At 40.0% G+C, this 13,133-nt stretch overlaps 1 protein-coding gene across 3 annotated transcripts in view; it reads right to left on the reverse strand.

The window, feature by feature from the left end:
* Positions 1-13,133, reverse strand: part of GALNT18 (polypeptide N-acetylgalactosaminyltransferase 18) — a 459,245-nt gene that overhangs the window by 80,889 nt on the left and 365,223 nt on the right. For all 3 annotated transcript variants that reach the window (XM_061610414.1, XM_061610415.1, XM_061610416.1), the window contains exon 7: positions 5,888-6,073. In XM_061610414.1, coding sequence (XP_061466398.1) covers positions 5,888-6,073 — 186 coding nt within the window. The remainder of the gene's footprint in view (positions 1-5,887; positions 6,074-13,133) is intronic.

Genomic DNA, 13,133 nt, shown 5'->3' on the forward strand with positions numbered 1-13,133 from the left:
TGTTCAGGAAGTAAAAACCTATAGGTTTTTTTAACTTTCCAGGAAAAGGATTGGATTTTTTTTCTTTCCAGGCTCATAGTAGGCTGTAAAAAACCTGCTGCTGCCCAGGAATGTTTGCCACATGGGTCCAGTGCTGATGGGACCACACATGCACACACAACAGGGTAAGAGGGCTAAGGGAAAGAGTGTTAGCTTGTGGCAGGCTCCCAGCCTCCAATATGGTTAGGAGACTCAGAATGTTATGTCTCACTGAATGAAGATGTCTGCATGCTGGCTGGTGAGGGTAGCCTTAAATTATTTGGAGATGCAAACGTATTTCATGCTGATATATTGAAATAATTGTTTTATAAGATATTGCTATGATTTGATAAATGTGGTAAGATCTGAAGCACAGAATTCACATCTTTCAGCTCTCACATAACTAATAATTTTTGAGAGCGAAGATATTTTACAGTGAAACAACATCCTGCCTGGCATGTGTGTAAATTTGGTTCCTGTATTTGAAGAGTACGTTATCGTCTGTCACAGAGAATTAGGCATGCAACAGGTTAAACTGTAGAAATTACATATATTTCTGCATTTGACATTTGTTTCACCCACATCTCCAATTTGCCTTCTTTCCTAAGGGGTAAAAGGGCAGGTTGCTAGTTTCACTCACCCCTAAAAGACACACATATTCCACACCACATTAAGCCACAACATTATAATCCTATAAATATACAATCAAATTCTGCGGCAAACAAGCATGGGGCACTGGATGCACTTTCACTGCAGAATTTACAATAGATAAACCTAAAACATGGTCACCTGCACAGTAGTAAACAATGTCTCTAAATATCAGCGAGTTACCATTTACAGATTTCTTTCTGTAAACAAAAAGTACCTGGGACACAACATACCCAAAGAAATCAAAGGAATTTGATACTTGAGGTGCTTTTTTTGTCCCAGCTAATACAGAGTGTTGGAATAAAAAAAGAATCCAACAAAAACTGACCCAGAGAAGCAGATATAACTGCTCACACTGATCTTTTATTCGAGAAAGAGCTGCTACATAAAATATTCCAAGAAATCAACTAACATTTGCACTGGGTTTCCTTTAATCCCAGCCAATTTATTTATTCACTAATAGGCAAAAAATCTTGCGGTTTAAGAACATACCTATAGCCAACAAATAGAAATGGGAAATGGGGCAGCTATAGTGAATGCACCAGGGGAGCAGGAGACCTCAACTCCTCTCTGAGATATTATACTACCCTACAAATTTGTCAAAATGCAAATACAATTTGGGTTGGTCTTTCATAGTCCAATCCACTTCCTGTGTAGCTTGGAAGAATTTGGTAACATGTGCCACTGAGCGTATGGTGAGTGGTGGCAACACCTGCAATCAGCCCAAATAACAGAAACAAGACATGTGCGGTGCTGATCTCGTTCTGAGGTACGTTCTTAAACCACAAGGTATTTTGCCTATTGGTGAATTTCTCTGCTTTTTAATCTGGGAGGTAAGAAATGGGAGCCTGTGCTAGTTTGCTGAGAATGGATTGAACATTTGCATTCTTATTGAGTTCAGTGGAATTTACTCCCCTGCAATCATGCTTAGGATAGGTGAAACTGACCACAGGGGATTGGGAGGGGAGGGGGGGAAGGGACCAGGCAGGAGGGGGAGTAGGAGGGCAGGTTTGATCATTTGCATGTTTATTGAGTTCAGTGGGATTTACTCCCATGCAATCATGCTTAGGATAGGTAAAACTGACCATGGGGAGGGAGGCCTGGAGTGGGCAGGAGAGGAAGAAAAAGGAAGAGGGAAAGGGAGAAAGAGAGAGCGGGAAGGAGGGGAAAGACAGGTCTGATCATTTGCATGCTTATTGAGTTCAGTGGGATTTACTCCTATGCAATCATGGTTAGGATAGGTAAAACTGACCATGTGGGAAGAGGAGGGGGAGGGGAGAGTAGAGGGAAGGAGGAAGGGGGTGAGGGGATTGGAAGGGGATGGGAAAGGGGTGAAGGAAGAGGGAGGGGAGGGCCAAAAGTGAGATGATGGGAGGGAGGAGGAGGGGATCATTTGCATGCTTATTGAGTTCAATGGGATTTATTCCCTTGCAATCATACGTAGGATAGGTAAAACAGACCATGGGGGAGGGGGACGGAGAGGGCGGAGGGAAGCAGAGAAGGAGGAAGAGGGGGAAGGAGGGGATTGGAAGGGGATGGGGAGGGGAAGGGAGGTGTGAAGGAAGGTGGTAGGAAGGGGCAAGAGGGAGGGGATAGGAGGGAGGAGGAGTGGAGAGCAGGTTTGATCATTTGCATACTTTTTGAGTTCAGTGGGATTTACTCCTGTGTAATCATGCTTACGATAGATGAAACTGACCTGGGGAAGGGGCAGGGGGGGAGGAGGAGGCCAGGAATGGGAGGGGGAGGGAGAAAGTAGAGTGGGAGTGGAGGAGATTGGGTGCATGGGCACTGGGCAGAAGGGAAACCCCTTTCCTTTCCAACATTGTGAACAGTATCATTCTTTTTCAGGGTTTCCCCCATCTTTTTATTCTACAGCAGGCACATGTAGTCTCCCACCCAAATTTAAACCAAAGTTGTCCCTGGCCACGTCCACACCAGACCCTTATTTCACTTGAAACAGTCATGGCTTCTCCCAAGGAATCCTGGGAAGTGTAGTTAATGAAGGGTGCTGAGAGTTGCTAGGAGAGACTCTATTCCCCTCACAGAGCTTCAATCAGAGCGGCTGACTTTTAAACCACTCTGGCCACTGGAGCTCTGTCAGGGGAATAGGAGTCTCCTCTCGGCACCCTTCACAAACTACACTTCCCAGGATTCTTTGGGGGAAGCCATGACTGTCTAAAGTGAAATAAAGTTCTGGCCTGGGTGTGGCCCCGATTAGCCAAGCCAAGCAGCTGTGAGTCTGGCTTTTAGAACACTGACAGTTGGTTCTTACTGAGCATGCCTGAGGTTATAATTGAGTTCAATGCTAAATTTCTTAAATTAATTAAAAATCAGCCAGGCATTTTTTAAACTTTTAAACTGCAGAAGATGAAGGTCAGAGCATGGGGCAAAGTCAGTAATAGGATTATAGGTATGGTGTGAACATGGCTGATTTTTAATTAATTTCAACAAATTACGAGAACTCAGAAAAAAGACCAAAAGGGGTCTGGTTTTTCTCTCTCTCTTTTTACACTTTGAACTCTCGATTCTCTCTCACTGTTTTGTGTATCACCATGACAATTTATAGGGTTGTTAAGCAAGCATTTCTGAGTTCAGGACTATAAGTTTTGTAACTTCTGTTTTGAAATGAGCTTATGGAAAGCATCAGAATGGCATGGGGGTATTTTCAATTTAACACTGCGGAATGTGAAAAATTCATGCTGGCTATAGTATACTGCTACTCTCGTGGCTGTATAATTTATTTGGACAATTTATATACCACTCACATTTAAACAAAACTCTAAATGGTTAACAACACAGGCAAATGGCAAATCCTGGAGTAAAAAACCCTGACTTTTCAAGCAAAAACTGAACCAAGAAATAGACTTTAGTGCCCTTCTTCTGACATAACACACATGCATTTGTTATGGGATATTTTACTACCCCAGTATACACTGTAACATCAGTGAATCATCTGTTATTGTTATTATTATTGTTGTTACATTTGTATACCGCCCCATAGCTGAAGCTCTCTGGGTGGTTTACAACAATTAAAAACATTAAAAACAAATATACAAATTTAAAAACACTTAAAAAACAATTTAAAAACACATGCTTTTGTAATATGGGACTTCTGGCAGAGTACTGTAGTTGTATACTGTATTTTTTGAAGGAAGCATAAAGGAACTAAATATTGGTGGATTCCATTAATCCTCATTTATAGGAGATAAACTTACTCTCATTGCATGGGAGGAGTGGAGGTTCCAGATGTATACTAATTATTGACAATGGACGGGATGAGGGCTAATAAACTGAGGCTCAGTCCAGACAAGACTGAGATGCTGCTAGTGGGTGGTTCTTCTGACCAGATGGTGGATGTCCAACCTGTCCTGGATGGGGTTACACTCCCCCTGAAGGAGCAGGTTCGTAGCTTGGGGGTTCTCCTAGAACCATCTCTGTCACTTGAGGCTCAGGTAGCCTCGGTGGCATGGAGTGCCTTCTACCAACTTTGGTTGGTGGCCCAGCTGAGCCCCTATCTGGACAGGGATAACCTGGCTTCAGTTGTCCATGCTCTGGTAACCTCCAAGTTAGATTACTGCAATACACTCTACGTAGGGCTGCCTTTGAAGACGGTTCGGAAACTGCAACTTGTGCAAAATGCAGTGGCCAGATTGGTAACAGGGACCAGATGGTCTGAACATATAAAACCAATTCTGGCCCGCTTGCATTGGCTGCCTGTATGTTTCCCAGCTCGATTCAAGGTGCTGGTTTTAACCTATAAAGCCTTACACGGCTTGGGACCACAATACCTGATGGAACGCCTCTCCCGATACGAACCAACCCGTACACTACGCTCAGCATCTAAGGCCCTCCTCCGGGTGCTTACTCCGAGGGAAGCTCGGAGGGTGGCAACAAGGGAGAGGGCCTTCTCAGTGGTGGCCCCCAAATTATGGAATGATCTTCCTGATGAGGTGTGCCTGGTGCCATCACTGTTATCTTTTCGGCGCCAGGTCAAGACTTTCCTTTTCTCCCAGGCATTTTAGCATGTGTTTTTAAATTGTTTTAAATGTTTAAATTGTGTTTTAAATTGTTTTTAAAAGATGTGTTTTAAATATGTATATGTGTTTTTAATGTTTTTAGGTACTGTAAACCGCCCAGAGAGCTTCGGCTATAGGGCAGTATATAAATACAATAAATAAATAAATAAATATTAACTATGCACCTGATCTGTTTGCCAACTGCCAACATGAGCACATGTTTCTACTTGGTAGTTAATTAGCCCTGACAAAAACAAACACACTGCCCCACCAGTAGCCTAAACGACTGTTGTTTGCATCTCTTAAGGATAACATCTTTCACCTACATTTTGAACAAAGAACCATATTCATACACAATCCTAAGCCCAAATGTTATGATCTTGATTGATTCATAGCCTTCATCTCTGTTCTATAAGACTGCCTCATCACACTGTGGCAGCAGCATAGTTAATCATGTCCCAGGAGAATGGTTTAAATGCGATGTTTCTCTACAACAAATATTGTGGTTGTGGACCAAATATGAGCAATTTTAAGATGTTCTGCTAACCAGAACACATCTAGAGTTGCCATCAAAATGTGTAAGATCCGAGGTGAAGCTAGAGGTTCTTCTTTAGGCAAAATCACTACAGGAATTTAAAAGAATCTATAGGAATTTTGAAGTTGAGAGTACTTTTTAAGATTTTTCAGGGAATGAATATATATGTAAGATAAAAGCAGCTTGTTCCAGTCTTTCAGTGCGCCCCCCCCCAACAACACAAGAGTAGGAGAAATGAAACATTTACTTTCAAGCAATGGCTAAACTCTGGGTTATCCTGATGGGAATGAGCCTAGCATCCCTTCTGAGCTCCTCCCCACACCATGCATCTAAGCCAATTTCAAAGCAACCAAGTTAGTCCTTGGTCTTGCTATACTTCTCTTTTACTGCAGGGTTCTTTTCTTAGAATGATTTTAATACAAAGCAGTAATATGGAATGTTCCCAACTGTTGATCCTCTAGGACCTGGACTAGTTCTATCTTTTCTGGGATGCTATTCACAAGAGGTTTCCCAGTTTAGGAGATTCTCATATTAATAGTCTCTTGGGTTCAACAAGGGATTCTCTCTGTGTGAGAATGAAGGGGGTTATCCACCAGTCCAGCATCTCCTGAATTTGATGGGGAATTTGAACTAAGGCACAGTGGTCATTTAGTCTTCAGTCACAACCCACCTCTTGGGGAATATTCCATGCCATGTAAACATGACTTTTAAACTCATCCATCCAGACTTCAGCTACTCTTAGTGCATTTCTTCGGACATGAGTAGTTAGGTCTTCTGTATACGGCTTATGGGCTCGTTCGATGTGGGCAATCCTAGAGCAAGGAAGAACTTCAACGCTGCCGCCACACTGCCATACCTAGAAACAAATAAAATGGCCAATTTAGGGAATTCCACTATAGCCAAAATTTCAATATTTTTAGGCTTTCAAAATGTGTAAGGAAACTCCTCTACGTTTATAATCTTCTATAGGTCTTCAAGTGTGAACAGCATGCTATAATTACCAGGATCTTTATAATGCTTCAGTTTAATTATAAACCTGTATCTAACCCTGTCTCTCTCTGGGAAGATCAATTTAAAGCCGATCTCTTACTACCTTCTGTATACTTTTACCATATCCACACATACGCTACATTGGACAAATAATTGATTCCTTTCAACTATTCAGTCTTAACTTATGTCTGCTTACTTGGAAGCAAGAACCACTGAGATCTAGTAAGTGTCCTTAGGATTGCAGCCAATGCAAGACAAGAGGCATCCCTCCCCATATACTCCGTTCTGTGAATTTTAATATCACATGTGAGTGACTGAGCCCCTTCTGCAAGAACAAAATGCTTCCACGATGGCATCAAAAAGTATAATTATAGAGGTAAATATAACAGTTGCAATGGGATCTTTGGGAAGTATGATGTACAAGAATGACAGGCCAAGTATGTACATGTACAGATAATAAGACAAGAGGAAAAGTCTCTTTCATTACTTATGGTATAATAATGGACTGCATTCAAGTTGATCCCGACTTATGGCAACCCTATGAATAGGGTTTTCATGGTAAACGGTATTCAGAGGTAGTTTACCATCCTTCCTCTGAGGCTGAGAGGCAGTGACTGGACCAAGGTCACCCAGTGAGTTTCATGGCTGTGTCGGGATTCGAACCCTGGCCTTCCAGGTCATAGCCCAACACTAACTACTACACCACGCTGACTCTCCATTACTTATGGTACTAATTTGCAATTTCCCTTTTGAACTAAACCTGCTGACTCTTGCTTCTTGTCAAACACAGATAAAAATCATATTTGTTTTAAAGAACTCAGGTGTTCTTTTTCTCACTATTTGTGTTAATAGCCTGCGAGCCTAAATTGTGAATTGGAGCCCATATTTATGCAATTAAGCTGGGAAACAGAATCACATGTTGCATGAAAAATACCATAGCATTTGCATTAAGACGACCCAAACTTCAGGCCCCTTTCTAGGACAAGGAGAAACAAAAGATCCTCTCCCATGCTGCTCTCCTGAAAAATTATGCAGCCTGGTTTTTCATCACCTCTCTACTGAGAAGAGGAGATAGGCTGGCTGAACATTGTGTTCTGAAAATGAGCCCAAAGTCCTCCAGGTTTGTTCATCCGCTATTCATATACGGTACCAGGAAGCATTATGTTCAGAGATCTATTTTATACATTTAGGCCTGAACACTCATTTAGGCATTTGGCAGGATCTGAGGCTAGAAGAATGTGGCATGGATTCAGGATGTTTACAAGGCCTATTTTTTGAGCAGTGGCCTAATTACATTCAGCATATGCTGCAAGACAAGAAAGGACTTTGCTATTCATGCTCATAAGATGACGATTCCTCCTTTTCCTCTAGAAATCTGCAGTGCCCTCAAAACAGGGTCTTGGGCTCTTTTTTTGTCTCAAGGACATCAAACCTCTACACAAATCCATTAAGACAAAAATCACCAGCAGTATAAATTTATGTAGAAGAATAATGAACAAGAAATCATCATTTGTTTTGTGTCAGCAAGAGAATACATAATAATTCATCCGAACTGTGGCCTGAATTTGGAGTTCTGAATTACCTGGTCTTGTTTTCAAAGTAGAGTTAGGAATCCTCCTCTACTATTCTGCTGTTTTATTTTTGAAGATAGTTGGGGTCCACTATGTTTTATAGAGTATGGAGTGTGCTGCAGCTTTCAGTTCCTTAAGTTCATTCCATTCTTTTCTGATGCACACGACCACAGTGATAACAGGATCAATTACTTAGGTGGTGGGCCGTGCCTTGCTGGCAATGTACTCCTATGTGAGTTTATTCAGAAATAAGTTCTGCTGTGTTAATGCCCAGTAAGTATGTTTTGGATTATTGCCTGGAGGTCTTCAAGCAGAGGCTGGGCTGGACAGCCAATTGTTGGGAATGTTTTAGCTCTGGTATTCCAGCATTTAGCAGAGAGTTGCATGGAAGGCTTAGAAAGCTCCTACCAACTCCATGATTCTGATTTTAAAAGCCACAAAAAAGCAAACTTGATGGATTATGTTGATGATTGTGTCAAGATTCTTTTTGTGTGGATTTTTATCGACATGCAAATGTACCTTGATAAAACACCACCCCAAAAAAGTATTTGGATGCGACTGTACATATGATTGTATGAAGATTTATATTTGAATATTATCTATGTACAAGAGCACAGTTCAATATAACACACACACAAACACACAGTCTTCATGCAATCATATGTAGGATCACACCAAGAGTGCCTTTTTGCAGGGATTAAGCATTTCCTCCTGCTTTTTCTCTGTTATCCTACAATTTAGTAGGAATTTACTATGGGCGTCACTATAATTGCCTCCTGGCAAAGAAGGAGAATTTTAGAAGGTAGATAGCATACTTTGTGCAAAAAAAAAAGTTTATTCTTTTGAGATGTATACATCTTGGAGATGTATGCATCTTAATAATTTTTTAAAAATCTGCTTCCATAAAACAAAAATATTTTATTTATTTGCTGTTGCTTACGGGAACATATTAGACTCCACATACCCTGCATTCCATTGCAGAGGAAAGTATATAAAAGGAAAGTATATAAATAATAAACATTAGAATTAAACAATTTTAAAAACACCAGATTTCCTACAGCTTTTAAAAAAAATTCTTCTTGCAGGAGTACATTAGCACACTGTGCAACATTTTTTAATAAATCCAAAACCTGTTCAAGCCTCCAATTTTATGTTTAAAAAAATCCTTTTATAATTATACCTGCTTCTTGTACAGCAATCCATTCCCCCCAACCCACCCGCAGTTTTTGCCTGCCTATTTTTTAAACAACTTTTTATTGTTGCTTTTTATTAGTGCACACATCCTGAAAATACAATTCCAAAAGAGCTCGTTTCTAGCATTATTGGTTTTACTCTGGTCAACATATCCTGCAATACGGAACCCTGAAATCCAGGGAGAAATTTGACAGATAGGATTTTATGATCAGCTCCCCTTTTTGCAGTATTTTATCAATGCACTTTGTACATTGGTGACATAGGGGGGCAAAGGAATGCACATGAAATGAAGGAGCTAAAATATTTGGCAATTATCACATTTCCCAATTCTAGAATTATTTTTAGAAATTCTCTAGTTAACTGGAATTCAGGAAGAATGGAACTCAGGACAGTCGGAACAAGTATGGAACAAAAAGGAACTGAACTGAAGAAATTATTTGTTCTCTAATAGCATTTATGTCATGTTGCAATATGATATATATTGGGCAATCTGGTTTTAAGACAACCAATAAACAATATTTCTTATTTTAAAAACCTCTACACTTTTAAACAGCTTTGCTATATTTGCTATAAAAAAACCCCAAATGCCATTAGATCCTGTTCAGATTGAATTCTAAACTGTTTGCCAAAGTCCCTGTTTGAAATTCAGTCCAGTTCAACTCAGCCTTTTCTCTCTGTAGAAATGAAGTTGATACTAATTCAAGAATATTTCTCTACAGGGTATCCTATCCTGTAGGGTATATAAGAAGGGATTTCAATCTTATCCTGGTATACACAGTATTATCCCATTACACATTTGTGAGCATAGTAATTATGGAAGCCATTGTTTCTGCAGAGCGTTTTATATTTACTAGAGTTCTACAGCTACTGCATTTCACACTTCTAGGCTACAGGAGAACAGTTTACAACTTTAACTGTTTTAAGGGAATGAAGCCTGACTGCTATTTGGGATTTATTAGATTTCCCTGAAGATTTCGCTGGTATGAAGAACCTTGTGTTCTTCAGCTTTTTACTTGAAGGAGACTGTATCCAGTGCTATGGCTGTGCTCAGGCAAGGGACCTCTGTGTGCACAGCAGAACGTCCTTTCCTCTCCAGCCTGCCGTGCTCCCTCAAAACCAGCTCTGAACGGTTGGGGGACCCTCAGGAGCAGATTTGGGGGGGTGCGCAAGGGGAGGAGAGGAAACGGAAGTCCCACTGCAGCAGCAGAACCCTACTGGTACAGCATGAAATACTGCCCGATGCAACTACAAATGAAGGCATTCTACTATAGACTTATTAATTGTAACTTGGGAGATATGCAGGTAGAGGTTTTCTTTTCACTCATCTTTCCTACAATCCTGTGGGTCTTACATTCATGAATAACGCCCCATTTGCACTATATGTTTACACATTATCATTCCACTTTAAACAGTCATGACTTCCCCCAAAAAGAATGCTGGCAAAAGAATGCTAGTGTGGCAGCATCTACCCTTTGGAATTCCCTCCCCTTAAATATTAGACAGGCGCCATCTCTGTTATCTTTTCCGCACCTATTGAAGACTTTCCTCTTTCAGCAAGCCTTTTAAGTTGAGACCTATCTCAGTCTGCGTCTGTGTTGGGATTGCTTTTTAATATGTTCTTAAACTTTCTTTTTTAAAATGTTTTTAATATTAGAAGATGTTTTCATAGCTTTTTTTAGTAACATTTTTGAAGATGTTTTGTCTTAATGTGTTTTAAAAGTTTTTTTTAATGATTTTTTAATGTTTTTAGTGCTTTTGTTTGCCGCCCTGGGCTCCTGCTAGGAGGAAGGGTGGGATATAAATCAAATAATAATAATAATAATAATAATAATAATAAACTGTAGTTTGTTAAGGGTGCTGAGAGTTGTTAGGAAACCCCATTCCCCTCACAGAGCTACAGTTCCCAGAGTTCCCTGGGAAGAACTGATTGTTAAGCCACTCTGGGAATTGTAGCTTCGTTAGGGGGATAGGGGTCTCCTAAAAACTCTCAGCACACTCAACAACTACAGTTCCCAGCATTTTTTGGGTGAAGCCATGACTGTCTAAAGTGGTATAATACTATTTTAAATGGATAGTGCACATTGGGCCTTATTCTACTATTCTGTCAGGCCGATTCCAAGGGAAATGGGAAAAAATGGGTCTGGAGCAGAGAAGGGCAGCACATTCTGCTGGAGAATTACATTGGCATTAAAGCAAAAATGGTGCCTTATAGACTAATGAAGTGCAAATCTCAATTATACTATGGGGCTAAAAAGAAGAAAAGCTTTAGATTTGGATCCAACTGAACTTTTTAATAAATTAGAAACAGAAGGTGACATTTAAGATGGTCCATAGTATCTTTGATTTCATTATTAATTCTGTAATTTGACTTCAAAATGAAGCTCCATCTTTTTTTAACACACACACACAGAGCCTGATTGAACACATGCTTTAATATGGTTTGTAAACAGCAATTACCCAGTTTCTGAGTAAATTCCAATTAATCAAACCTGTTGGTCTTTCCTTTCTTGTCTAAACGCTGTCAGTCTTTGTTCTATTTCTGAAGACTTATTAATTACACTGCTTCAAGGAGTGTGAATTCACTTAAAATCTTAAATGTTAAGCAGGAGCTGTCAAGACAAGTGCTGATAGAAGAAGGTGGTTGTGCAGAGCTGATTCAAACCCAATCTAATTACTTAGAAGGAAAAATGTCTCAGCTTCTGTTGAAAATGTGATTAATGTTTTACAAATATTAGCCTAAATGCATCCAGCATGCTGGAAAAATAGAAGTAAATGCATAGGGCTTTTACATTCTGAGGGGCAAACATTGTCCTTTGCTTATTCCACCCCCCCCTTTACATGATGAAGATTTTTAAAAAAGCTACACAAGATTTGTACACTAAGAGAGTTTCTATTAGATTCTAGAGGAAATGCAGGTTTTGGAATGAGCTAGTGTAGTGTAGTGTAGATTTAAGAGTTATCAGCCAACCAGGAACTCCTCAATTTAAATCTTATCAGCCAACCAGGAAGTCCTCAATTTAAACCTCATTCCAGTTGTGAGTTCATTAGTCAAGACACCTGCAATATGAGAACTACACTGATGTAACTTGCAGGATAGTTATAACTGATAGCTGAGCAGAGAGCCCATAGCTTCTTAATTGGCCCATGCTTATCATGTGTGCTGTAGTGGTTAGAGTGTTGGACTATGATCTGGGAGACCAGGGTTTGAATCCCCACACAGCCATGATGCTCACTGGGTGACCTTGGACCAGTCACTGCCTCTCAGCCTCAGAGGAAGGCAATGGTAAACCACCTCTGAATACCGCTTACCATGAAAACTTTATTCATAGGGCACCATAAGTTGGAATCAACTTGAAGGCAGTACATTTCCATTTCATTTTTATCGTGCAGGAAGTCCCTGATTCAATTCTAGCATGTGAAGTTAAAAGCAACAGGATTGAGAAAGGTCCTTGGATGAAATCCTGAAGAACAGCTACCCAGCAAGAATAGGCAATACTTGGGCTAGATTGACCAATGGCACAGTACAATGCAACTTTATATGTTCAACACTTAAAATGCTCCAAAACTATATGGTAAGAATTAAAGACTGATATGAATATCAGTGGAACCAAAGGCATGGGCACTGTATTAGCTACAAATAGGTAAAGTATGCTTAGATATGTTCATCGTGGCTTACACTGGGACAAGCACTAGTTGTTTTTTAAAAGCACATATTTCTAAGTCTGAAAATCCATCTAGGTTAGTTAAAAATTGCAGCAAATGCTGTCAACTACAATCTAACCTATCAAGTCCTCCTTGTCATAGGAGGGACTATTCACCAGGATATTTGGGTTTTCACTTCATAGTTACTATAAAGTGGAATTAGAATGTGACAATAATCCACATACCAAGCATTATTATTATTTATTAAATTTATATCCCACCCTTCCTCCTGGCAGGAGCTAAGGGCAGCAAACACAAACATTAGAAATGCTCTAAAACATCATAAAAACAGACTTTAAAATATATTAAAACATCCTTAAAAACATCTTTTTTAAAAAAGCTTTAAAAACATATTAAAAAGCAATTCCAACACAGATGCACACTGGGAAAGGTCTCTGCTGAAAAGTCTTGTTGAAAGAGAAAGGTCTTCAGTGGGCACCAAAAAGATAACAGAGATGG

The sequence above is a fragment of the Rhineura floridana genome, chromosome 2 (genome assembly GCF_030035675.1).
Source record: "Rhineura floridana isolate rRhiFlo1 chromosome 2, rRhiFlo1.hap2, whole genome shotgun sequence".
In the NCBI taxonomy this organism is placed as follows: Eukaryota; Metazoa; Chordata; class Lepidosauria; order Squamata; family Rhineuridae; genus Rhineura; species Rhineura floridana.